At 32.5% G+C, this 24,746-nt stretch overlaps 1 protein-coding gene across 7 annotated transcripts in view; it reads left to right on the top strand.

Moving 5' to 3' along the window:
* Positions 1 to 24,092, top strand: part of LOC119662350 (mucin-4) — a 107,144-nt gene extending 83,052 nt beyond the window's left edge. Inside the window, exons 4-13 of one of the 7 annotated variants that reach the window (XM_038071953.1) lie at positions 4,286 to 4,897; positions 9,778 to 10,466; positions 11,367 to 13,018; positions 13,085 to 13,186; positions 13,278 to 13,421; positions 15,843 to 16,544; positions 17,075 to 17,203; positions 17,364 to 18,022; positions 18,074 to 18,896; positions 22,698 to 24,092. In XM_038071953.1, the coding sequence (XP_037927881.1) occupies positions 4,286 to 4,897; positions 9,778 to 10,466; positions 11,367 to 13,018; positions 13,085 to 13,186; positions 13,278 to 13,421; positions 15,843 to 16,544; positions 17,075 to 17,203; positions 17,364 to 18,022; positions 18,074 to 18,896; positions 22,698 to 23,605 (6,420 nt within the window). In that variant the 3' untranslated portion in view covers positions 23,606 to 24,092. Of the gene's footprint in view, positions 1 to 4,285; positions 4,898 to 9,777; positions 10,467 to 11,366; positions 13,187 to 13,277; positions 13,422 to 15,842; positions 16,545 to 17,074; positions 17,204 to 17,363; positions 18,023 to 18,073; positions 18,897 to 19,034; positions 19,093 to 22,697 lie in introns of all 7 variants that reach the window. The other 6 variants (XM_038071952.1, XM_038071956.1, XM_038071951.1 and 3 more) reach the window with 6 other exon arrangements.
* The last annotated feature ends 654 nt before the right edge of the window (positions 24,093 to 24,746 follow it).

Here is a 24,746-nt window from a genome sequence, read left to right as displayed (position 1 = left end):
ATTTTTTTGATTCTAATTTTTTTTGTATGGATTTATCTATGTTATTTCTGTTCTTTTAGCAGAAATAGATCGGAACAATAGCATTTGTATAGAACATACTGAAGGATGGTATGAAGATGTGCTTGATAAAGAATCTACATATGAACCCAGGAGTGATGTTGAGTCTTCAGATAGAAGCGAATGCGATATTTTTGAAGTCTTAACAGTTATTTCAAACTCGACAACCATTGAGAACGATAATAATTTAACGAAATGATGCAACAATAGTGAACTATTTTCCACTAAGCACATAAGCAATTTGTGCCGATTGTGACTGTATAATAATAATATACAAAGAAAGAAATTACATATTTAAATAGATGTAAATAATCATATAAACATATATCCAAAAAAAAAACCAAACATTGAAAAACATTGTTAAAAATGCCAAACATTGAAGGAGACAACAATGTTTGTCATTTTTAACATTTGAATGTTTTTAGTCAAAAGCAAAAACATAAATTCAAAAAACAATAAAATTTGAAATTAAAATCAAAAAAAAGAAGAAATTTCAAATGAGCAAACAATGGAAGATAAATTATAATTTTAAATTTATTAATTATATATTAAATTTATCTATGGTTAATCCGAGACCTGTGCATTTGTGCAAGATCCTTTGTGTCTTCTTTGTAGTTTAGTCTCTGGTTGTCCGGAACACCAATAGTGTGTAACATTTCCAGCATTAGTCTATGTCTATAATTTGGCTTTTTGTTGATGATCTGTACTTCTTCAAAATTTGGATTACGGTTCATCATAGAGCAATGGGTTGCTAATGCTGTCTTTTGGTCATTGGGAGTTGATCTGCTCTTTTTGTTGCGTTTGTGACCACCGATTCTTGTCCCAAGTTTGTTTTCTTGTTGTACCAACATATACCTGCTGGCATATGTTAGACCCGTCACCTCCGCATGGAATTTTGTATACGACATCATGCTCATCTAATTTGTCCATTAAAGTTTTTGTTTTGTTAAAAAAATAATTTTTAAGCGTGTTTCTAGCTTTGAAAGCCAATGTGTGCGTGTCTTCATTATAGCATTATGAAAGCCAGGGATATACGTCATAGGAAGATAAATTTTTGGTTGGGGGTCAGAATTTTTTTTACGCACTGTATTCTCTTGCTGTAGAAGAGAATATATGGTCCGTTTGGGATAATTATTTTTAAGCAAGATGACAAGAATTTTTTCATTTTTCTTATGTCTTCTTATGCTATGTCCATTTATATAAACCATTTTAGTTAACTATCTCACAGTCTTCACAGTTAGCCCATAAATTATTAGTCCTCTATTATTTTATACAGTTCGCATATCCGTGTATGTATTGAGAGGTCGCCCTTCCTGTATGCAGTTCAGATCCTCTTGTGGCTATCTCATCTGCTAGTTTATTCCCTTCAATATTGCTATGTCCAGGAACCCAGCAAAGAGAGAAGCGACATATATGTATTAAGTTTTAAGTAAAAAGGTGTCTGTTTACATTTGTGTGGTGAAGTGGAAAGTCAAATTTCTGCTTTATATAGTATAAAAATAAAAATCAAGAACAAATGTTCTTGGAACAAAAGTTAGACATTTTAAAACGTTTTAAACTTGGAGAAAAACCTGCTGGCATTGGGAGAATTCTGAGTTTAGCTCCGACTACTCTAAAAAGAATTTGTAATCGTGATGCGAACATTCTGCCAACTGATAATATATGGCTTATATGTGTATTTGTCTATAGTTATATAATTTTTTATCATTTTCACTATTTTAAATATATATGTATATACTTTTTTTAGTGACATTTTATGCTCTAAAATTAACCAGGCATTGCGTCAGCGGTGTTCATTGAAACTGAATTTCTGGGTATTTTTGGTGTTCTAATAATTTAGCAACAAAAGTTGTTGAACTCTTTTTTCTCGAGTCTTATATGGTTTTCATTGTTTTTGTTTTTATAAAATATCTTCTTTGTGCTGTTTTATATCAATTTTCTTTGAACGAACTGCCTAGTCATTCCTATTGCTTTTGTGTCTTTGGAAAAAATTTAGCTGCAAAACCAGTCACTATTGTCACATTTCAGCCGCAATTTTTTCCAGCATTTTCCCAGCACATCAAACAAAAAATTGGGTGAAATCTTTTCCTTATTTGATGTGTGTCTACTGCATGAGCAGATCCGAAAGAGGGGCAAAGGCGATTGAGGTTCAACTTAGTCGATTCATAGAGTAAAAAGAGGTCAAAAATAATTTGAGTCTTGGCTTTAAATTGTCTTTAGTTACAATTGTTGAACTTGGCTTGCTACTTAGCTTGGTTTGCCGTGTAGAATTCAAAATTGAAATGGACGAATTGAAATGGCACAACCTGAAAAAGAAATCAGAAAACGATTCGCCAGGAAATAATCAAACTGATTAAAAAAGTGAATCGTGGGAAGTTTTTTATACACATTTCTAACCTTCAAATTACAAATTCATACTAAAAAACTGTAAAAACGTGCGTTGCCAATGGCTTTTCACAAGTATCGGTATTATATCAATTTGTACTGCTACTTATTGGCAACTTAAATAAGAAAGTATAAAATATTGTCGATTGTTGTTCAAATTCATTTGCAGATACATTTGCATAGAACAAAAAGGTAAATTTAATTTGTCTTGTATGCTCTCACATTTGCTTGTTTTATATAGCAGCACTATTATATTTCATAGATATATAAGGTTGTTTTGTATAATGGAATATAGACTTTATATGACTCAACATTGTCACGGCTTGGCATGTATGTCTGTCAGTTCGAGTTTTGCTTAGTATTTATATCTTTCAAATATGCACTTTGACCACAAATTGTTCTCAATTTATTCTGGCTGGTTGGCTTAGCCGGGACGGGCCACAAGCCACATGCCACGTTTCATACAACATATTGACCGTCATAAATCTTTAAGCCAATCTATTTGGCTATCACGAGACGAGTGTCAAGCTGGCATAATAATTTTTTATTTTAATTTTAAAAAGAGTCTTATGTGTGTCTTAGGTGCATTGAATAATATTTATTTTTATGCTTCTATTTTTTTCTAATTTTAGAGCTTCAGTTTTTGATTTGCAAAGCAACAACCGCACAGTACCTCAATAATGGTGCCATTCGCGCTTTAAAAGTATCTGTGCAATTTTATATGTAGCGACAGCAAGATACTTCGTAATTTAATGAATGAGGCAGTGATTGGTGCAACGAAAACCTTAGGTGTGGTAATCAACTTAATAAATTGGAGGAAAATGTGACACGTGGATAAGAGGTTAAAACTGAAATTAAGTATCAGCCATAAAAATGTATAGTTGAGCTGTAACTGCTTGTAAGAAATCGGAACGCCTTTTTTACAGTTCCAAGCCGGAAATAATTTTTAGAAAGGTTGCGATTATAAATAGCCGTTTCCATATTAAGTTTTTATTTCTTATTTGATTCAAATATCAATTTAAAAGAAATGAAATGAGAAATCCATTCATTTAGTAAAAGCAGAATAGAGCAAAATTTGTTTATTCCATCAGGCAGCTATGTTGGGGCTGCACATTGTGTCCTTACTTCAAGTCTGTAATTCCTAATACTTTTAAGTAAAATTATTAGTATAGGAACTGGGAGAACCACATAGGCTTCAGCTACAGTAATTTATTAGGACTCGTTGATAAACATTGATAATGCAAATCCAATTGATAGCGGTTGTCGCTTTAACTTTATATGATCTTCAAAAAATAATATACGCATGATCATCGAATTGTATTATTAGCAAAATCAAAACTTTTTTTCACCGAGTCGCTTTTAAAAATTTTAAAATAAAACTTAAGTGTGAGTAGTGAGTATGAGAAGTGCGGGAGCATTAGTTGTCATATAAGACCAATTTATGATGTCAATCACAGGTGAATGAGTTAGTGCATTGTTGTGATGGCACAAAAAAGTTTCAATCAGATAATGCTATTTATTTTTGTTTATTCTAACATCTGGTTCATGAGATATTTATCTCCTGCTAGGTACTAAACTATATTCAATTAATTTAATTTAATTATTCTGTGTTTATAGTGTTAGTAAGACAGATCATCATCATATAATCATATACCATATAAAGTTATTCCTTCATTTAATTTTTTTCTATTGAATTGACTATTTTCACTATTTTCTAATGCTTAACTTTAATAACGACCTATTTAGTTAATTTATGTCATAACAATAACTATCCTTAGTTCGTAAAATTTACACTTCATGAATTCACATCGAATTGAACCTAACATCCTTCTCCTTTTTCCAGATATCCGATTCCCAAAATATTTCACAACCAGACGGCACACAACACACACAACGCAAACAACTCGAAGTATTGCAAGCGCGCACTTCACGTGGAGCAATGCAAGTTATACGCACACAGACTGTACAAAAAACTTCATCCCGTTGGTCATCATCAAAGTCAGCATCCGCGTGCGCATCTGCATCAGCATCAGCAACATCATCACCAATCCTCACTAAAGCACATAATGCGTTACCCAGCATAAGCAGTAGCCATCATAGCACTAACTCAGTACATCACAGTCATTTTCATAAACCATTTCAGTTAGCCGACCCTTGGCCACCAACTTTGAATATATGCGAGGTGGATCACATTGATGATGATGATGTTACCGTAAGTACTGACGCTCATGCCGTTGTAGAGCACGCAGATGAAAGTGATATTGATGATTCTGCAATCGATCAACACTATTATCTTCAAAATAAGGATAGTGACAGTAGTGGCAGTAAAAGTCATTCAAGTCATTTATTTAAACATCACTCACTAAACATCTACAACAATACCCACAATGGCACCAACAGCAATCATTCATTATTGTTAGATACGGCTCCAAGTATAAAATTGAGTAATCTTATGGTAAGTATTGGATTCTCCTTGGGTTGTAAGAAAGCTTTGCTAACATATGTAGTTCATTTAGGCATTCACTGTTTAAAATTTATTAGTACATATATATAGTTAATATATTGAATTTTAATCATTTTCGTCCGAAGGGTACTTGTTTCCTTTTCTTCGCTATTTAACCCTTTTACTTATATACCTAAAAACAGAATATAGCAATTTGTAATTTCTTTGTAATGTTGTAAACTGCTATAAATATACACTGCGGTTTATACACACTAGGAAAAGAATCCCATGCTCGTCAAACCGTATGAGTGACCATAGGTGTGCAAGCTAGTATTGCAACATATAAACTGTGCATCACTGATATAATGTGTAAAATTATATGAAAACATTGTCTGTCCGTATGGAGGATGGTTTATTAATTAATTGTAATACTGATTTCACAGTAATTCTTCACCTATAGGAGGGCATATCAATGCATTTTATCAAAAATTAGTATCCAATAGCTTTTTAAGCATATCACATAGACATAATGTTTCTATGTAATATAACCTATTACATAAAGTTCAATTATATATTGCACTTGTCGAAAAAAATGGAAAGTTTTTCGCTGATAGCGTTGAATCACATTAGGGTTTAGTTTTAATCTAGTGGTGAATCAAGCAGGCCGATTGGGGCATATACAAAATCTACACTCTTCCATTCGTGCTGAGTTTCACAGAGTTTCACTACTTTTGGAATTCATAAGAAGAATTTATAAAAACATACTAAAATGTGTCTTTTTAATATAGAGTTTAACTATGTACACAAAATTTCATTAGAAGTAGTAAAATCTGATTTTTTTCGTAAATATGGCATTTTATTATCCCAACAGGCGGACGTCTTATGTCATGCCAGCATTCCTTTCCCAAAACGGCTTTATCCTTAGTAAATTTGTAATATAGGCAAATTTTTCCGAAATTACAGTTATGTTGATTGCTTTCAAGTTGAAGCATAAATCTTAATAAAATACTCATTAGTGATAAACTTACCTGGCATTTCTTAAATGAAAAAGTATAAATATCCGGATACTACTAATCATTATAAAAATGTGATCCACTCTAAAGTTTAGCGAACACAATAAACCCAACTTCTTTTTGTCTATTCATATACATATATAATATAAATATGGAAATAAAACATGATTAACGCAGGCATAGCTTTTAACAATATTAGATTATCATAGTTCCTGGAGCTTGGTTGTCTACGACAACTAAGTACCGATTATCATTCCCGTTAAAATTCGGTATTCGTTAGTATAGCAGCAACAGTAGCATCGAAAAATAACATAATTAAAACAATTAGTTCGAGTAATGTGAAGAAAATAAATTAATCGTGTAAAATAGTTTCATTTCTGTCTGTAGTAGATATGAAATATTGACAACTCAATTTAGTACAGTCATCCAACGTATAACAGAAACAAATTTATTCTCATCTTTTTCAGTCACCAATCTAATTCCTTCGAGTACATGTACATACATACATATATAGACATCAAAGCTTCAAAGGAAAAATAATAAACGTCAATTTTGCAGTCACAAAATCGAGCCGTAGATTCTCACCTCGTTTCGCGAATGATTATCTCACTTTTGACAATTAGTCACTCAAAGTGTTTACCTAACTGTGGTGAATTTTCTTCTTACTTTTTTTCGTTCGAGTTTTTGTCACCTGTCAATTTGCTCAGGAGATGTTTTGAAATTTGAATTTAAAGTTATACAAAGTGATATTGAACAGATTTGTTTAATTTAAATAAAATGTTTATTAAAAGTGATATATTCGTAGTAATGAGTGATATAAAATACATATGATATAGATGCATATGTATATATTATATTAAATATATTGAAAATTGTTGTTAATAAATTGATATGTAAATTTCATTTGTGATTTTTAAGAAAAAAATTTTGTCTGGTCGTGTGTCAAAGACACAAAAATACAAATCATTAGAGCTGCTAAGGCAAAATATTTGTATTGCTCGCGGTCAATTTTCTGGTCCGGATAGTCATAAAAATACTGAAAACTTTTGGCGAAACTGTGCTGAAGATCTAAATGCTTCTGGAGAATCCAATAATTTTAGAGCATTTTAGAGTGGATGAGTATCAAAATATTCCTGAAGCAGGCATTCCGGTAAATAAAAGACATGTTTTTTGTGTTTTTCTTATTAATAAGAACACTTTCTGTTTTCTTCTACAGTATCAGCAATCAGATTTCTTAACGATTGAATGTCTTGAGAGTGAAGAAATTTTAGATAGCAAGTTTACTTCTCCAAAGCATCTATATACATATGTAATTACATACATTGTGACCGAAAAGCTTTCGGAAATTCTCATTTAAAATTCGCGCGCTGTATATTTTTCGATATTTTAAGTTTATGTAGTTTGGCAGCACTGTCCTTAATTACTATGCCAAAAATGAGCGCGATCTGTCGGACAGTTCGTTTACGGCAGCTGTTGAAACCAGTTCACCTCAGTAGTGCGTTGCGAAAAAAACAATGGAAAAAAATATTGAACAAAGAGTTTGCATCAAATTTTGTTTTTCGAACGAAATTTCGTGTGCAGAATCGTTGCGAATGCTACAAAAGGCTTATGGGGAATCAGTTTTATCGAAAACTCAAGTTTATGAGTGGTACAAAGCCTTTCAGGACTGTCGTACGACCGTCGAAGACATGCCGCGTTCTGGACGACCTTCGACCTCTACCACCGACGAAAACATTGAAAAGGCAAAGGAAATCGTGTTCAAAAATCCTCATGTGAGTGTTAGAGAGATAGCACGAGAGCTAGGCATCGGTCGTGAGATGGCTCGTTTGATTTTGGTGGACAATTTGTGTATGCGACGTGTCAACGCCCGGCTTGTTCCGATTCACCTCAATTTGTTCAACATTATCAACGATTTTAAGGCCAAACATTCAATAAATACCATCGAACAGCCACCGTATTCACCTGATCTTGCACCGTGTGACTTTTTCCTGTTTCCCAACCTCAAATTACCACTCAGAGGAACGCGTTTTGAATCCATAGAAGACGTAAAACAGAATTCGCAGAGGGAACTCAAAGCCATACCGGAAAGCGCCTATAAAAAATGTTTTGATGATTGGAAGAAACGTTGGCATTTGTGTATCGCTTCTAATGGAGCATATTTTGAAGGAGATAAAATAAATATTGATGAAGATTAAGAATTTTGCGTTTTATTTAAAATTTTCCGGAAACTTTTCGGTCACAATGTATATGTAATTACTTACAAATATATATTGTACTGTTTCTTTAGTACTTTAATTATATTAAATACAATAATTATAATAAAAACAATCTTAAAACAAATTTAAGTACAGTTTTTCATTTGAATATGAAATTAATTAATTAATGAAAAAATTTATGAAAATAATTCCTTGTAATAGAAGAAATCGAAGAGTACGTTCGGCCTTCATATAAAACAGAAGTACTGCTGTTCAAATCTGCAGAATCGGTTTCTATTTGTTGGTGTTCTTGTAACTCCGGCGTGTTCTGGGCTAACAACCAGAACACGCTTAAATAACAAGCATGCAAAAACCTTTTTAAGAACTCAATACAATTGTTCAATGCTTTTGCGAGCGTTAATATCCTTTGCATTGAACTTTCGCTGGCTTGCATTTTCAGTATTTCTACAAGTAGTGATTAACCATGGTTGAAGAGGATATCCAGAACCACCCAGTCACCATTTTGAATCATTATTTTACCTGAAATTAGCTTCCAGGAATTTTTTGATTAAAATGGGTCAGTTGAATCACGTGATTGCCTTCGATGAATGCGATGCATATTTCTGCGATCATGTACCACTGCAGTTAAAACAGCAAGATATTCTATTTTTGATTCTGATAAAGAAACGATATTTATTTATTCATGATTTTCAAATAATTATGAATATTTTACTTCAAACAATATGCAAACTTTTAACAACGTTCCATTTTCATCAGTTCCTCTCATCACACAATAACGTACTCGCTTGGTGAATTTTTTATGTTACATATATCAAAGAAGATCTTCTTTGACATACATACAGTTCAACTCGAACGATTTACATAAACGAGCATCTGTTTTCAAACATATATATGTACATATATCAAATATATTAGGAATTATAATATCAAAGCTTTAGATTCCAAACAGCCGCAATCGATCAAGGAAAGTGTATAGATGACTTGATTGATTAGAATCACAACTCGCCTACATGCACAATTTTAAGTTTTCTTAACTTTTGTTTATTTTTTCTTTATTTTGTTTGTTTTTGTAAATTGAATAAATCACTACAAAACGGAACAACTGATATAAATCAAGTTTCGATTGTACAAGACCTACAATATAAATTATCGTTCAAAGTTTATTACAAAAAAAGTGTATGTATATGTACACTTTGAAGAGCATACTTCAGAAAAAAAATTTCATTATGAATTAATCTAAGAAGATATTATATTACTCAATTCACATTTAGGTCTAAGTTCTATAACAGAAGAAGAAAAGTGTTTAGTTAAAAAGCACATCCGTTAGGTAAAAACGACTGTATATTCTCTACACCACATCCACTTTCACTTTCACTTCCACCTTCACATATAATAAACGAAATCGGTGTTATTGATACATATTGAGTCAATTATACCGAGTGTAGGGTATATTTTTGTATGTAGGGAAGCTGAACTTAATGCAATTTAAGTTTATTTTTTGTTCAATAACATTCATTAGTACGAGTATAAATAAAAAGTCGGATAATAAATCATAAATGTAAATTTTTCAATATTTAACAATTATTTATTTACTCTTTAAAAATAATGCTAAATATTTTTACTAAACTTATTGAAATTTTTGTTTCTTTTTTTAACAAAACAGAAAAGTAGTTCGAGTATTTCTAGTAATAATAGCAGCAGTAATATAACACCAGTGAAAACAATAAGATCAGCGTCAACAACAACAAACTCCTACAAGAGCGCGAGCAAAATAAGCCTACATGCAATTGTTGGCAATAACAGTGGTACAAGCACTGACATTAAAGCAAGTAATATAAGAAAGCTGCCAACAGCATTATCAGTGGCACCAATAATTCCAGCTTCGTCAACAACGGGTATACCGCCTGCAAGAACAACACCTTGGCAGCAACTTCAGCCAGAGAAACGTACCGTAAATCGACTGCTTGAGCAACCTGCCTTTTATGGCAATAGCAGTAATAGCAGCAACGACAGTTCGACAAAATCACAATCACCATCGCCGCGCGTAGGTGGCAACGAAGACGATGAATACATTGTTGTTGCTACTCGTGTTACAGATCACGGTGAGGTTATTCCCAGAACCAACACTTTCGGTACCAATTCATTTGTTAATACTCCACACCGTCAAATTGGCGGCAGCATCAAGAGTCGAGCAAACGTTAGATTGACACCAACGCAACCGAATCGGCAACAACAGCAACGCCAAGATTTGGAAAGTTTCCGGTATGGTAAAATTGCTAATAATGACAATGTTCACGACGACGATATTGAATATGACGATGACGATGACGAAGACGAAGACGAAGATTTACGGTAAGTACGCAACGTCTTTGAATTTCATTAAATGATATCATTTAATTAATTTTCGGAGATTTTTTCAATTTACTTTAATTTCGGTATTTCGTTACTTTGATTGAAATGTTCACTTATTTTCGATTTTAAAGTTAATTGGTAAGGTTTGTTTGTTCACAAGATATTGAATTATAGTGTAAATAAATCGGAATCAAAATATTAATTATTATACGCTATTCATTTTAATCACATTTTAAATGCATTTTGTTAAAAGTGATATTGAGTGAAATGTCATTTGTTTATTAAAAATCAAATGACAGCTCAGCTTACATTATGTTATTTGTGTATGCATGTTCTGTTAACAATATATACTTCTATGGGACTTTGTTCAATACCTAAACTATAAAGTGGAGTTGAAAATTAGATAAAAGCTTGAAACTAGTCACCTGTGATAGCACAATACACATACATATCTACGCTAATCAGATACCAGTGCAAACTACATTGTCCTATATATTACACTACGCACAATAATATAGTAAACACTAGTTAATTAAACTACTAGTGGAGATAATGGATTTATCTTAAACAATTTCACAAATAAACTTCATTATTACTGATTACTGACATTAATAAACATTATTATCGCAGTATTCAGGTGTACATTTAGAAACAAGTATATTGTACTAGGATGTATATATGAACACAAGAAACTATATATGTATGTATATTGCGTGCAATATATTAAGTTTCTTGAAAGGATTCAGTCCAAAATAAAATTGCACTTTATAAGTATTTTTTTTACAATTACAATATTAAATTTTAATTGCGCTTTAATATTGATGTAACAAATAAATGTAGGATATATTCCATATAGAGGATAATTTTCGGTTAATATATAAAATACATTTCTTATTTTAGTACATTAACAACACGAAATCAGCGACATCAATTGAATCCCGTAAGGCAGAGTATCACCACAACGTTGCATCGTTCTAGATCGATCTCAACAGATGATCTCAGTACTGAATGGGATGCAAATGATGATACAACAGAAGCTTCAGGTGAATGGCGACGTGTAAGTAAATTACGACGATCATTTCAATCAACTTCGAAATCAGGCACTTCAGGTCCTCGTCATCCACTTGATTTGCCGCCTTTTTCTGTTAATGTTTCTAAAATACGTGCAGAGATAGAGAATGGTCGTCGACTTAATACAGCAATGCGTAATAATCACGTGGACTTAGCTGCCTTAAATACTATACTTAATAAGTCCTCAGAACTGAAGCCAATACCAGCTAAACGCACAACATTTCTTACTGCGGAATCATTAAAAGAAATAAGAGGTAAACTGAAAAAGTTATCCGATGAATCATTATACAAAGACGATTTTATTGTACATAAACATCCTGCTGAAATTAACGAACAGATTAAAGTTCAAGAAGTAAAAGATATATCCGAAAGACGTTTTAGACAATTTACACCTGATCAATCACCTGAGCATGTATTACCAAATACTACTTTTCATTTTGTGACAAAAGAGCAACCAATAGCAATTGATACACAACGGTCAGCTTTAAATTCTAAAGACACAAAACATACTAATAGTTTAGAATCGAGACAGAAACTCAAAGATACATCTACAGCAGAGTGGCATATGCGCAGAAAATCATATGGTTTTGAGAAAATGTCACCACCTGCGGATAAATCTATATTCCGCATGGATACATCTACGGACAGTGGTTTAGGACGTTCTGGTGAATTAGGCCATTGGTCACCAACAGAAACAATGCCATTGGTGCGCTCAACAGTCGGTCATTTTAGCGAACTAGGTAGTGCTGATAATAACAATAATGTACAGAAACGGTATAGACAAATACGTCCGCCAAAAGACGTACAGGATGAAGAGCTAAAAAGACATTCGATAGCTGTCGATGAAAGTGAATATATGCGTGATAACTTGCGTAAGACTTCACAAGTAAATTTAAATGGTTTTACGTATGATATAGTCAATGATACGGGAGCTAAATCCTTACAAACTGTACGTTCTGACACATTTGAAGCAGTGCATACGTCATTATCCTCATCTTCTGCATCATTACTGCAGCGGTCGCAACAAAAACGTGTAGAATTTTGTAAAACTGAAGTGCACTTTGCTGCTGAATCTGGACGTATAAATATTGTGGAAACTGATGGCAAGCCACCACCAACAAATAATTTTAGACGCCGTCGTCGCACCACCAGTAGTGCGTTAGCAACTAATGTGGGAGCTGTTAATGCAATTGCTAATGTTAGCAATAATAACGGTAATATTAATAGTAATACTTTGGGATTACCAATGACACACTTTGGTGATGACCAACGTCGTAAGTCCAACATCACAAACACAGTGTCGTATAGAGGTACGCTAGTAGATCCAATACCTGATGTTCTAGAACCAACTAATGTTACAATCTCAAACCCAAACCATTTCGAAATATTTAATTTAACTGAAAGCTCTCGCAATAGTTATGCTTCAACTAGTGGGATTGATACCACTGATGGTGAAAACGATGAAATCTCTAACATACGCGGTATATTAAAAAATAAACCGGTTAAGCCAAAACCCTACATATTTTCTAACCTAGATGATATTATAGATAGCACCGATGGGGAGGGTGGCGGTCCGTTCGGAGTGCATCTTAAACCAATAAGTAACACAATAATGCCAACAGCAACAGTAAGGAATAGCTTATCAAACGGTAAGTATGGATAATTAAATATATCACATAATCGAAGTAAATAAATGTTCTTCTACTTACATAAATACCGAAAATCCCTTGAAAACTTCAGTGGCAAGCACGACTGTTGCTGAACGCGTCCGTCTTGCTGAAAAACGACAGGATCCAATCTTACCAGCTGTTCCAGCATATAATAATTATTCCACAAAAATAAACTTGAGCCTCGGCGATTCACCAGATGATTGGAATGAAACAGGTGAATATTACGTTATATGTACACATGTAACAATAACAAGTTCTGAACTGGTTAAATAGACTTATTTACTAACTGTTCGGGTGTTTCTTATAATAACTATTTACATTGATATGTGGAATTGCAGGTCTTAAACAGTATATACTTAATAAAATTTAATTAAAGCCGATGTATAAAAATAAATGTATAGAAATAAAACAGTTATACCGTTTTATAAGGTTCAAACCCGAACAATGCATATTGCCAGTTCTTAGTAGTTACATGTCTAAAATTTAGATAATACCTTTTTATATTACTATTTTTAAACACTTATTACTTTTTTAAGCGTAGTTTAATGACTTCTAAAACTTCTTCCTATGGGATGATCTACTTGACGTTTAGTATTTTTTAAAAAATACAGTATACTCCTTACTCAACTCCTATTTAAGTACTTATTATTATTTGAATATATTAACCTTTAGCTTTCAGTTTGATTTTTAAAAACCTTTGCATGTTTTGTTTATTAATAATAAAATAATTTACATATATTTACATATATGCAAAAACACTAATATTATTATTATGTTAAAAATATATTTAATAATTTTACTAAAAAATTTGTATTCTTCTTTAATTTATTTTAAACTAAAATTACAAATAACAAGGAAATCTGTAATTAATATTCACACTCTACATGACGAGATCTTCAATTATTGGCTTCCTGAATTATATCGCATTAATATATCTGAGAATTATTCTGAAACTTTTTATACACAATATTAGTTATAAGTAATTGATTTTGTAATATTTACCAGACACTAAATCTTATAAAACGCTTGAAATTTCTACACACAAATTCCAATTAATTAATTGATTTATTTTCTTTATAATTTAACTCATCTATTACTTACAAAGTTCTTTCCGACAGAGTTTTAAATTTTATTATCGTACCTCTTATAACACCTTGGTTTCACCATTGATTTTAGAGGATTTCTTTTCAATAGAAGTATTCTTAAAATTACACAGTAAAGTCAGAGTATGGTTTTGTTTCATAATATAATTGATTTGGAATTGATAATTTTAGTAAAAATCATTTTCTTCTCTTTTACTTATCAAAATCATTTCATAAACGATCAATACTACTCTCCCAATAGTCTTCAATTATTCAGCTATCTCAATATAACGCAAATCATCTTAGTGTTTTATCGTTTCTTACTTCATCCTAAGCGAATGGCTTTTAGAAAGTTATAATTATAGCAATACTCTTAGATTATAAGTAGTACTTCGGACTACTTAAAGGAACTCGCTTTAACAGATTGATTGCGGGTTTTATTTGCCGCGTTCACTGAACACGTGACCAAAACTGCACTAAATTGTGAACTTTAAAAATATGTATCCCCAGAATCTTTAAAGTCGTTTAAGCAAATCGAACTTCTGCTGCAAATATGGTAATTATATATGAAAATAACAAAAAAATGGAACTGTGAACTCAATAAACCATAATTTTGGATCTATCCTTAAAGAACTTGGTTTTAACCATCAACTGTAGTTTGATGCAAAGTATTTAGTTAAGATTATTTCAGTGTTCATTAAGTAAAAATAAAAAAAATTTTAGTAGAAAAGTAAAGGAAATAAGTTCAAATTAAATTTACTGCAATCAGTTTAAAAAAACTCATATCTTGAAACTCATTGCTCTGAATCAGAGTTCGGGAAAAATACATATAGATGTTTTTGTACAACAAGTTAGCAACAAATAACATTTAATAATTAATATAATTTCATTTAAATGTTCATATTTAAAAAATAATTTATCGTTGTTAAGTTTGTTTTGCAATATATTACTATAGTCACATCACCTTGATGTAGGTCTTTAAAAATATTGGTCATATTTTATGGTCTCTAACGGTATTTCATTTACCTGATGTTTAACATATAATTTCTGGATATGTTTTAAACAATTAAATAATGTAAAAGCCGTGAACAGTTTTCTTCTGTTTATGCTAAAAGATTAATTTGCCGACCTCTGTTGTAAATAAATATAACTATATATAAACATTGTCATCGTAAGTGATTTATTACAATCACCTACCTGAATAGTTAACATTTTAGGCTTCGCCAAAAGTTCTAGGTGCTTTTAAACCCTGAGTTTTTCCAATAGCCCTAAGTGGATCTACCAGGGATCGCCGGTATAAGCTAACATGTCTTTATAGCACATTATTGCATATCAATAATTTTTCAAAATATTCAGAAAAAGTTTTCTTTACCACTATATTAAATCACTTTTCCTGCATTTACTTGACTCTTCCTGCCTTAATAATACTCTCACCTTCTTAATTCAACTAATTTGATTGGTGTACGCACAATTTTAGTACAAAAATTAACACTCCAAATTACGCAAAATGAGATATTTTACCATACAACAACAAACTCTTACCATATAAATAGGTGTGCCTACAATTGGTATAATTCAAAGTCGGCCGAGTGCACAGGAATATTTGCTACACGATTTGCGTGAGCACCAACGTATGCTGGATGAAGGTCTTAAATCCACTTCGCTAATTATTAAGACAATGCGTTCGGCTAGTGAGTTTGATGAAGCAATGCGTCGTTTGAGAATAGCTTCAATGCAAACAGCAGCTATGACACCTATTGTCGTGCCAACCCCAATGGTACGCTCTAAAAGTTACCAGGAACCAACAAGACGTTATTCAACCACACTACTAGAAAACAGTAGCACCGAAGTAACTAGATCGACTAGCTTCGGTTCAACATCTTCGTGGTCTACCACATCTGAGCGCAGATACTCGATGGAATCATGTAGTTCTGACCTACAGCATCTTCCCACATCACGTCCGAAACTTTTGGGAAACACAAAGATACCTGTTAGTCAACAATTGTCACAATTACGACACTTATATGATATGGCCGCCACACAGGAAGATGATAGCACAGATGAAGAAGTAAAAAGTTATTTTCGTGGCAATAGTGAAAATAGTGATAGTGGTGGTGGTACACAGGAGAGCTCTTCACTCGACGATGAGCGTATAATAGAATATAGCAATAGTTGGAATCGTGTGAAAGCAAAGCGTACACTGTGGAAAATAGAGCCTGACAACTTAGAGCAGCAAAGTATTTTGGAAAAAAAAGGTAAATGCAAAATAATAGAACTGGTAAGAGTTGCAAAGGACAAATTTGGAGATTATATAATTAGGTACGAGAAGAGTAAAGAGTTAATAAAAAGTAGATCATCTAAAATAAGAGACAAACACTTAAGAGTTAATAATTTTTAAATTTCACGCAGTCTATACAAAAATTCTATTAAGTTCACACATGTATTTCTGAAGTTCTTATTTAATTTTGATTTAATTTTTCAATATGTTTATAATATTATTGCAATTGAAATTATTCAACATTTATTTGTACATTTTTATTGTAAGTCCGGCACTGCACAGAACAGTGCGAGTGATCCACGTGAAGAAGTGAACGCATGGATTTTTGTTCTGCGCAATTCACGCAAATTTTAGCAAAATATGTTATAGAAGCGGTGACTTGTTTACTAATGTTTTACGGCACTTTCTTGTTTTGCTAAAATTGGCCCAATAATGATCGAAATAATTTCAAAATAATATTAAGTTATACTTTAATTTATAGTACGTTATATACATGTACTTTTTCAGAGCTTCCAAAATCCAATGTAATGAATATTGAGTTACACTCACCCCAAGACGGTTTAGAAGCAAAAACCGCAGATGTGTTAAAAACGAAGAAAACTACTCCAATTGCAAAACCTAGAACAACCCAATCGGGTAATTATATACATATTTAAGATAGTGTAATATTTGATTACTTTGATTTGACTTGATGTACTGGTTCACTTACACTAGTATAATTTACTAGTATAATTTGAACCATAGCCCGACATTAAATATAAATTGATTAATATTTATATATTTCAAATTTTTTCAGAACGACAAATTAAAAATTCTTATCCGATTAATTCTACAAAAGTTCATATACCGATTCCGTCACAAAAAAAAACCGAACCAATCAAAGAGCCATTAAAAATAATTAAAGAAACGCGCGGTGCCAGAAAATTACGCGAACACGAATTATCTTATTTTGGCGTACAATCTGAAAAAGTGAATGCCAACAATATCCATATAACGAAAGTCCAGACGACTACTCCGACAGTAGCAAACAATTCGAAACGTACTTTACAGCATAAAAAATTAGATGATCATAAATTTGATTATCCAACCGCACTAAATGAACAAAAACATCCAACTAAGTGGCATTTATTAAACGATAAGCCGGACTTGCTAAGACATAGTCCCATTGTTGTTGAACCACAGTTAATAACCAGAACGGCTGAAATCTATCCTAATTTTCGCAATCAGAAAAATACACAAAAGGTAACAAAACCTATAAGTACTCCAAAGTCAACAAGTCCTGTTTTAATCGATCAGGAGATAGAACATTTTTACGAAAATACAACAAATGAGCTAACACCGGTATTTAAAGTTAAACAACTCAATCCAACTAGTTCTTATGACAGAAAAACCGATTTAAAACGTGATGCTATGATTTTAAACGAGATGACCAAAAATGCTGACCAGACAATGAAAGTAAGTAAAATAAAAATAAAAGTATGCAGCAATTTTTACACATTATATTAGGCACTTTCAGACGAGGCAGCAATAAAAGATGAACGTCGTCGAAGTGTACAACGGCGTCATACTAAGCCACTTGAAACCATTGATGAGAAGACTATAACGGAGAAGTTAAACGATAAATGCATTGTAGTTAAAGTTTCACGGAGTACATTATCTTCTGAAGCAAAACGTATCTCTTCAAGACATTCTACACCTTCACCAACAACACGTGTACGTACCTCTTCTCAATCATCCACCGAAAGTGGTCCACGCTCAGGTTCAATTTCCAGTGACATGGAGTACGATAGCAGAACGAAAGGCAAACACTCGTCTAGCACAATACATAAGAAAACAACAAAAATTGTATCTAACAGTCGTTCGAATTCACTCGATTCACAACGTTCAGTGCAAAACTCGTCAGCCGAAGAACTATCTCATGGCAGAGGGCATGTAAGTAGCAAATCTAAACGACACTCACATGGAACTCACACAAAAGAAAAGCATAGTACAGAAAGTACTGAACATAAAAAAGAAGACCATCATCATCAACAACTAAGTCGTTCTTACGGTGATAGGCAACGCTCAGGTAATTCTACCCATTCTACTCGCAGAGAACGTAGTAATTGTAAGGATATGAAATGTCAGCATCATCACCTGCAGACATTGCTTCACTCTGCACATGCTAGCAGTCATAACGAACGAAAACGAAGAGATGAACACAGTAGTGAATCAAGACATGACAGGCATGAACATGAACGCATTGGTTCAGGAGTTACACGTCCAACACCAATTGGACAACAAACAAAACCTGAACGCGGTGAAAAAGAAAAACTAACACGATCTAGAGGTAAGTTGTAAAAACTTAAATTACACGTCTATTCGTTCAAAATGCCTAGAGCTAAAACTCGGAAAGTGTCTTCAAGACTTTACTACAGGGTAACCTACGTTTTGTGTCTATTTAAAGTAAATTTATTTTTACTTACAGAATTACTGCTTTTGGCTTTCTTAATTATGGGTGCCACACAGCCCATAGATTTACTTAGGTTAGATAACATACAGTACCCAACAGCATACATTTGCACTTCAAGAAAACAACATACTTGCACACACGTACTGCACTGCACCTACAATGCGACTTTGGTTGGTACGAATAATTGTTTCGTTGCTGTTTGTTATTCGACTTTAACTTCTGAAGCGCTAGTCAGGAAGACTCTTTTTTAAAAATAAAGTATTGAGGAAACGCAAACTATACACCAATGCTAAAACGTTGTGATAAATATCGAGAAAGCATTTGTCATGATGAATAAACTTTACACATTGGTTTAACATTGGTTGAAAATTTGTGCAATTGGAATTAAAAAGTATTCCTATAAATCCATTGCATTACCATAGCGCTTTTGTAGTCTCCAGAATAAATGAAGAAACAAGAACGTCTGTTAGAACTCGAAATCTGTGTGGGCGTTTAACCGTTAGTTAATGACCAGTAACAAGAGATATAGTATCGCCATTTCTGGTTCCTATTAAATCAATACGCTTGCTAGTTCCTTATAGATTGGCTATATATAGTCAAATTGGTTTAATATTGGTTCAAGTTGTCTTATTTACCCATCTCATTTCTGCTTTTTTAAGTAATAAAGAGTATATTCGAGTTATTGGCAGAAAAACTGCTGTTTAGGCTTAGGCCTTAACAGCAACTGCTATAGTATTAACCGCTATAGTTCATATACCATTGCCAAGATAGTCAGTTACTATATTATTTTTTTAGCTAATCTCGTTTAAAGATATGACACATGATATGAAGATTTAAAATTCATCATATGGAAAGCTTAAAGATTGCATAGCTGCTTGACTATCAGCAAGCAACATAAACTCATCTAATATCAGTGCCAATCTATATCAGTAGCAGCTTTAAGTGCCGCCACTTTCTCTTAAAATACACTGACATTGTCTGGTATTCTGTGTGTTACCTTAATTGTGTTATTGAGTAAACCCCTTAATCCATCCTTAATATTTAATTGAAAGCCATTTGTATAAAAGGTATATTGACCGTAAATGACGGGAATATTCTTTTGCCACTTATTTCATTTCCATATAGAGTATTTAAATAACCTTCTCAGCATTCAATTAACTTATGTGGTAGTTGACCTCTTGTGATATTTTTGGCTTTCTTTAGAATGCTGAAGTGATGGTTTTGTAGAAATCTTTTCAATTAATCAAAGTGATATAGTTCACTTTGATTGTTGCGTAAGCACCGTAGTCAAAAGCTGCTTAACCGATTAATAGCAGATGAGTAAAAAGTTTTTACGGCTTTTGAAGGAATTAACATTAAACATTTTATAATTAAGAGATAAGCTCTTTTTTTAATATGATGTAGCTTTACAATTTCACTTTTGATCGCAAGCGATGGCCACCAAGTAACTACGACATAAAATAACATCGATTTGGTGCTCGAGTTATAGAAGTAATAGACAATTTTAGGTTTCAAGCCATATTTTTTGCCTAGTGTTTACTTATAGATATAAATTGCCATAAGTTTTATCTTGCATCTGTTTTTTGTATTATTATTTTAACTGAGTTTCCTATCTAAAATTAAACAAAAATACTTCGCAGTTTTAGAAAACTCTAGTACATTTTATTTCATATATATGGATCGTAGGGAAGGTGATTTGTGTTGCCTAATAAACACAACAGTGCACCATTTAAATAGGATATTAATGAAATATTGTTAAAGTACTGATATTATAGTTAGATTTTTTCCCAAAGTACAAAGAGGAATGCCGTCGGATGAACCACTTCAATGTCATTGAACATAATAAGAAAGTTATACCCGTTTTAGGTATAAGTGACTACAATATTGCAATTCTCCTTAATATTGGGATATTATGGTACGATAGATACCTATAAGAATCCTTATAACACGCTGAACCTAACCTAACAAACTTAAAAACTTTTCCAGACATGGTAGTTTAGCGTTGGTATTCTAAAGGTTTGATTCAAGACTTTTGAAAAGTATTTAAAAATGCCAATCGTCCGAGAATTTCGCTAAGCGAAAAAGTTCGTAGATATGAATTCGAAGACCGGCTAATTTTTTCCTGTCACCAAAGATGTATACTATTATTATGTTAGTTAGTAATATTAACATAGTAGTATTATGTTATCAAAATCCCTTCTTTGTTTTAAAGATTTGGGCTGTTACTTATACTTCTTCAAGATAGAATGAATATTTGTCTTAGATATACGATAGAAAGAGATTCTAAGGATTTTATTTTTACGAATGACAAATTTTTAATAGATTCAAGATTTTTATTTATTTTTGATGACATGACATTTTTGCTCACATGACAATGCTGACATTTAGTAACTCATGTTTAAACATAACGGAAAAGACAATAATCTCTTATCGCAATACCATATGCCGCAAATATGTGAAACTTTCGATAAGTGCCAAAGTTCACTAATTTGAAATTTATTTCTCATCGGCTATTCATCCATTAGCATAGCTGTTTCGCCTTGGATTTGGTCTATTCAAAATTTTTAATTACGAGTACATGACCGATAGAGATATAAGCGAAATAGATAGACGAACTTTTTACAAAACCCAGAAACACATTCTTAGTTATGGCTCATTGATTCTCAGTACTGGCACCCGGGAGTTTTTTACTGTTTTAACAAAAAGTTTAAATAAACATATATTTCTACACTTTCGATATAATCTTAAAGGTTGATCTTCATTGCAACTTTTGTTAGTTTTAGTATTCAAAAGTCAACAAAAAATCATTCTCTAATTACATTCTCATATTACTTCCAATTTTGTGTTTGAGTACTTAAGTGGGATCTTCCTAATTCTACATTATCCAAAGGGAAATATGTAACAATTTCTTTTTAATTCAAAAATATTTTCGTTCACCACCCTTCATGTTTCAAAAGTCTAACAAAAGGGAACAATTTTTCCGTGTTAGTAATCATTCAATCTGAATATAGAAGATAAAGCGGTTGTTGAATATTTATAAATTTATAATGATTTATTACTTACTCGTATTATTTATCCCTTCTCTTATTCTCTAGAAGTCATTAAAAGTTTAGATTATTAATCTTAACTCATTTTGGGTATTCTCTGTATATTCTCTCTACTATATTACTATATTACTCGATTACCGAGATTATTATTCGAAATGTTGAATATCACTACAGTAAACTTAAAATTTCGAAAACATAGACAACAACTATTGTTGTTAATTACTTTATAAGGCAATCATAATTTACTGAATGAGTGATAAAAAATAAAAAAGATAAATATATATATATATATGTATAAAAGTGATAAAAGTGATAAAAATAGAAAAGGTGAATATAATAGCAACACAAATATATTCCTATTCATATATTTACATACTTATATAATACTTATATGTATAAATATTATGTTATATATGTATATTATCCCAATAATCTTTTAAAAAAGCTGCTTTTAAAACTTTTCCAAGAACCAACCGAAGTTTTTGAACCAAAATTTGCACTTACACTGTTAACACAAAACACAAAATCGAAACTTTATGCTAACATATTTCATCTAACCTCTTCAGTGTATAATATATTAAATATTTTGTTAGAAATTGAAAACAAGAATTAACAGTTTCATTCATCGCAGGTCACTCGAGCAAAGCCGCGAGCAATGAACGTCATTCCCAAACACCGACATCATCATCATCATCATCGAAACGTGAACTTGAACGCAAACATGAGCGAGATGTGGAGCGTGAACTAAAAAGATCTTCAAGTAAACATCGATCAATAACCACAAACGGAACTCATGATAGTAATGCGAAGTACGTAAGCGAATCGAATTTAAAAAAAAAAACCGAATTAGAATGCATAATAGTTACAAATGAAACAACAGTACCTGCAACAAGCACGGAAAGTCTTTTAGTAACATTATCATCACCAAACACATTAACGCTCACGTCCACAAAAGCGGAAACTGAAAAGTCAGATCAAATTAAAACAGTGATAACAGCCACTTCAACTGCTATTCGAACGCACACACATGAGACACAACCGCCTATACTACCACCACCACGAAAAAAACGCCAAAGGTCACTTATACCCATTCCAGTTAGAGAATCACCCACATATGAATATAAAGTTGCAACCAAAATAATACCTCCAACCTATTCTAATCAATCCACTTTGCGTAAAAGCTCTCTGCAACGTAACAGTGCACGTATTGCACTGATACAAGCACGTAAACCATCACTCAAACATACCCATTCCACCTCCTCCTCCTTTGCTTTCCTGCCATATTTACCTGCAAAACGTAATTCTGATGTTAGTCACATCTATGACAATTATTTACTTTATGCCACGCCAGCAACAATCGTAGGCAAATCGCGTCCTTACACACAAAACCTGGTAAATGATCACGTTGGACTGTTCGGAAGTGCCAGCAGGCGTCCACGTGCCACGGTTGGTGCAAGCAGCAGTAAAGCGTTTCGGGTGCGCACAACACGCAGCAGCGTGTCCACACATCATCCGTTCGGCATTTGCACATGTTCATAGTCAGTGAAGCACAAAATTATATGCATTGTGTTCACAACCGATAAAGAAGTCCCTTATCTCATTAACAAACCCTAAAGAGAAAACGTCGGCAGCACTTATGTTATTTGGACCTCTGAATGTGTAAAAAACATCAAAACAAAAGCACTTGGATCTCAATAAACAACCAATCAAATTATAATCATTATCTACAGCATCAGAAATAATCCAACAACAAAACAAAAGATATTTTGCACTTAAGATATTCTTACTTTTAGAAACTTGTACTATTTACTCGCAATTATATATTCTGCAACTACCTCACTACACAAACCACCATTCAGCACGCACGCTAAAAACTCTAACCTCAATTTTAATAATTCTAGAAACCAAGAATAAACTATGTAAATAACGAACGACAGACAAACAGTACCAATTCTGCTAAACTCCAAAACGCAAACCACAAAAACCAAACAAAAATTTATAATTATTTTGTGTGCCATATTTTGTTACATTTGGAATTATTTTTACTTTTTTACAGTGTAAGAATTTTTTTTCAAATTGTACTTTTTATACTACCAATTACATTTTAAGTGCATGCACTCTCTCTAAACCTGTACAGTAGTTGTAATTTTACTTTGGATCTTTATTACCTAGTATGTAGCAATCTTACACACTCTACCATATACATATACATATCTAGAATCAATATAGCTCTAAATGTTTTGGCATGTATCTATTGGTATCTTATTTCTACTACTTAACTATACATCCACAGAATTAACATATGTTAACATATCTCTATAAAACTGTAGTTGAGGGCCTAATACATTTATGGGTGTTTAAAAATGATCTATTCAGAACATTAAATTTGAAATTGTGATGAATTCTTCTGACATATAAGTATTTGTTGGTGTGCTTAATTATATATATGTATATAACAAAATTACTCACTTACTTACTTACTAGAGTCCTCTTCCACAATAATGGTGTCATATGTGTGAGGAATTGAGGATGGCTTAGGTTGCGGTTACATTGCGTGCGAACGAACCACTCATATGTAAGTGGTTACAGTTGCTAAGAATTATTCGCGCGACGTCTTGTCTTTCTCATGCGAATATTTGATTAAACAAAATATTTTATTTGAAATTAAAAGTGTAAATAA

The sequence above is a fragment of the Teleopsis dalmanni genome, chromosome X (assembly GCF_002237135.1).
Source record: "Teleopsis dalmanni isolate 2A chromosome X, ASM223713v2, whole genome shotgun sequence".
In the NCBI taxonomy this organism is placed as follows: domain Eukaryota; kingdom Metazoa; phylum Arthropoda; class Insecta; order Diptera; family Diopsidae; genus Teleopsis; species Teleopsis dalmanni.
The sequence above is the reverse complement of the archived record's forward strand: the minus strand, read 5'-3'. Positions and strand labels throughout refer to the sequence as shown.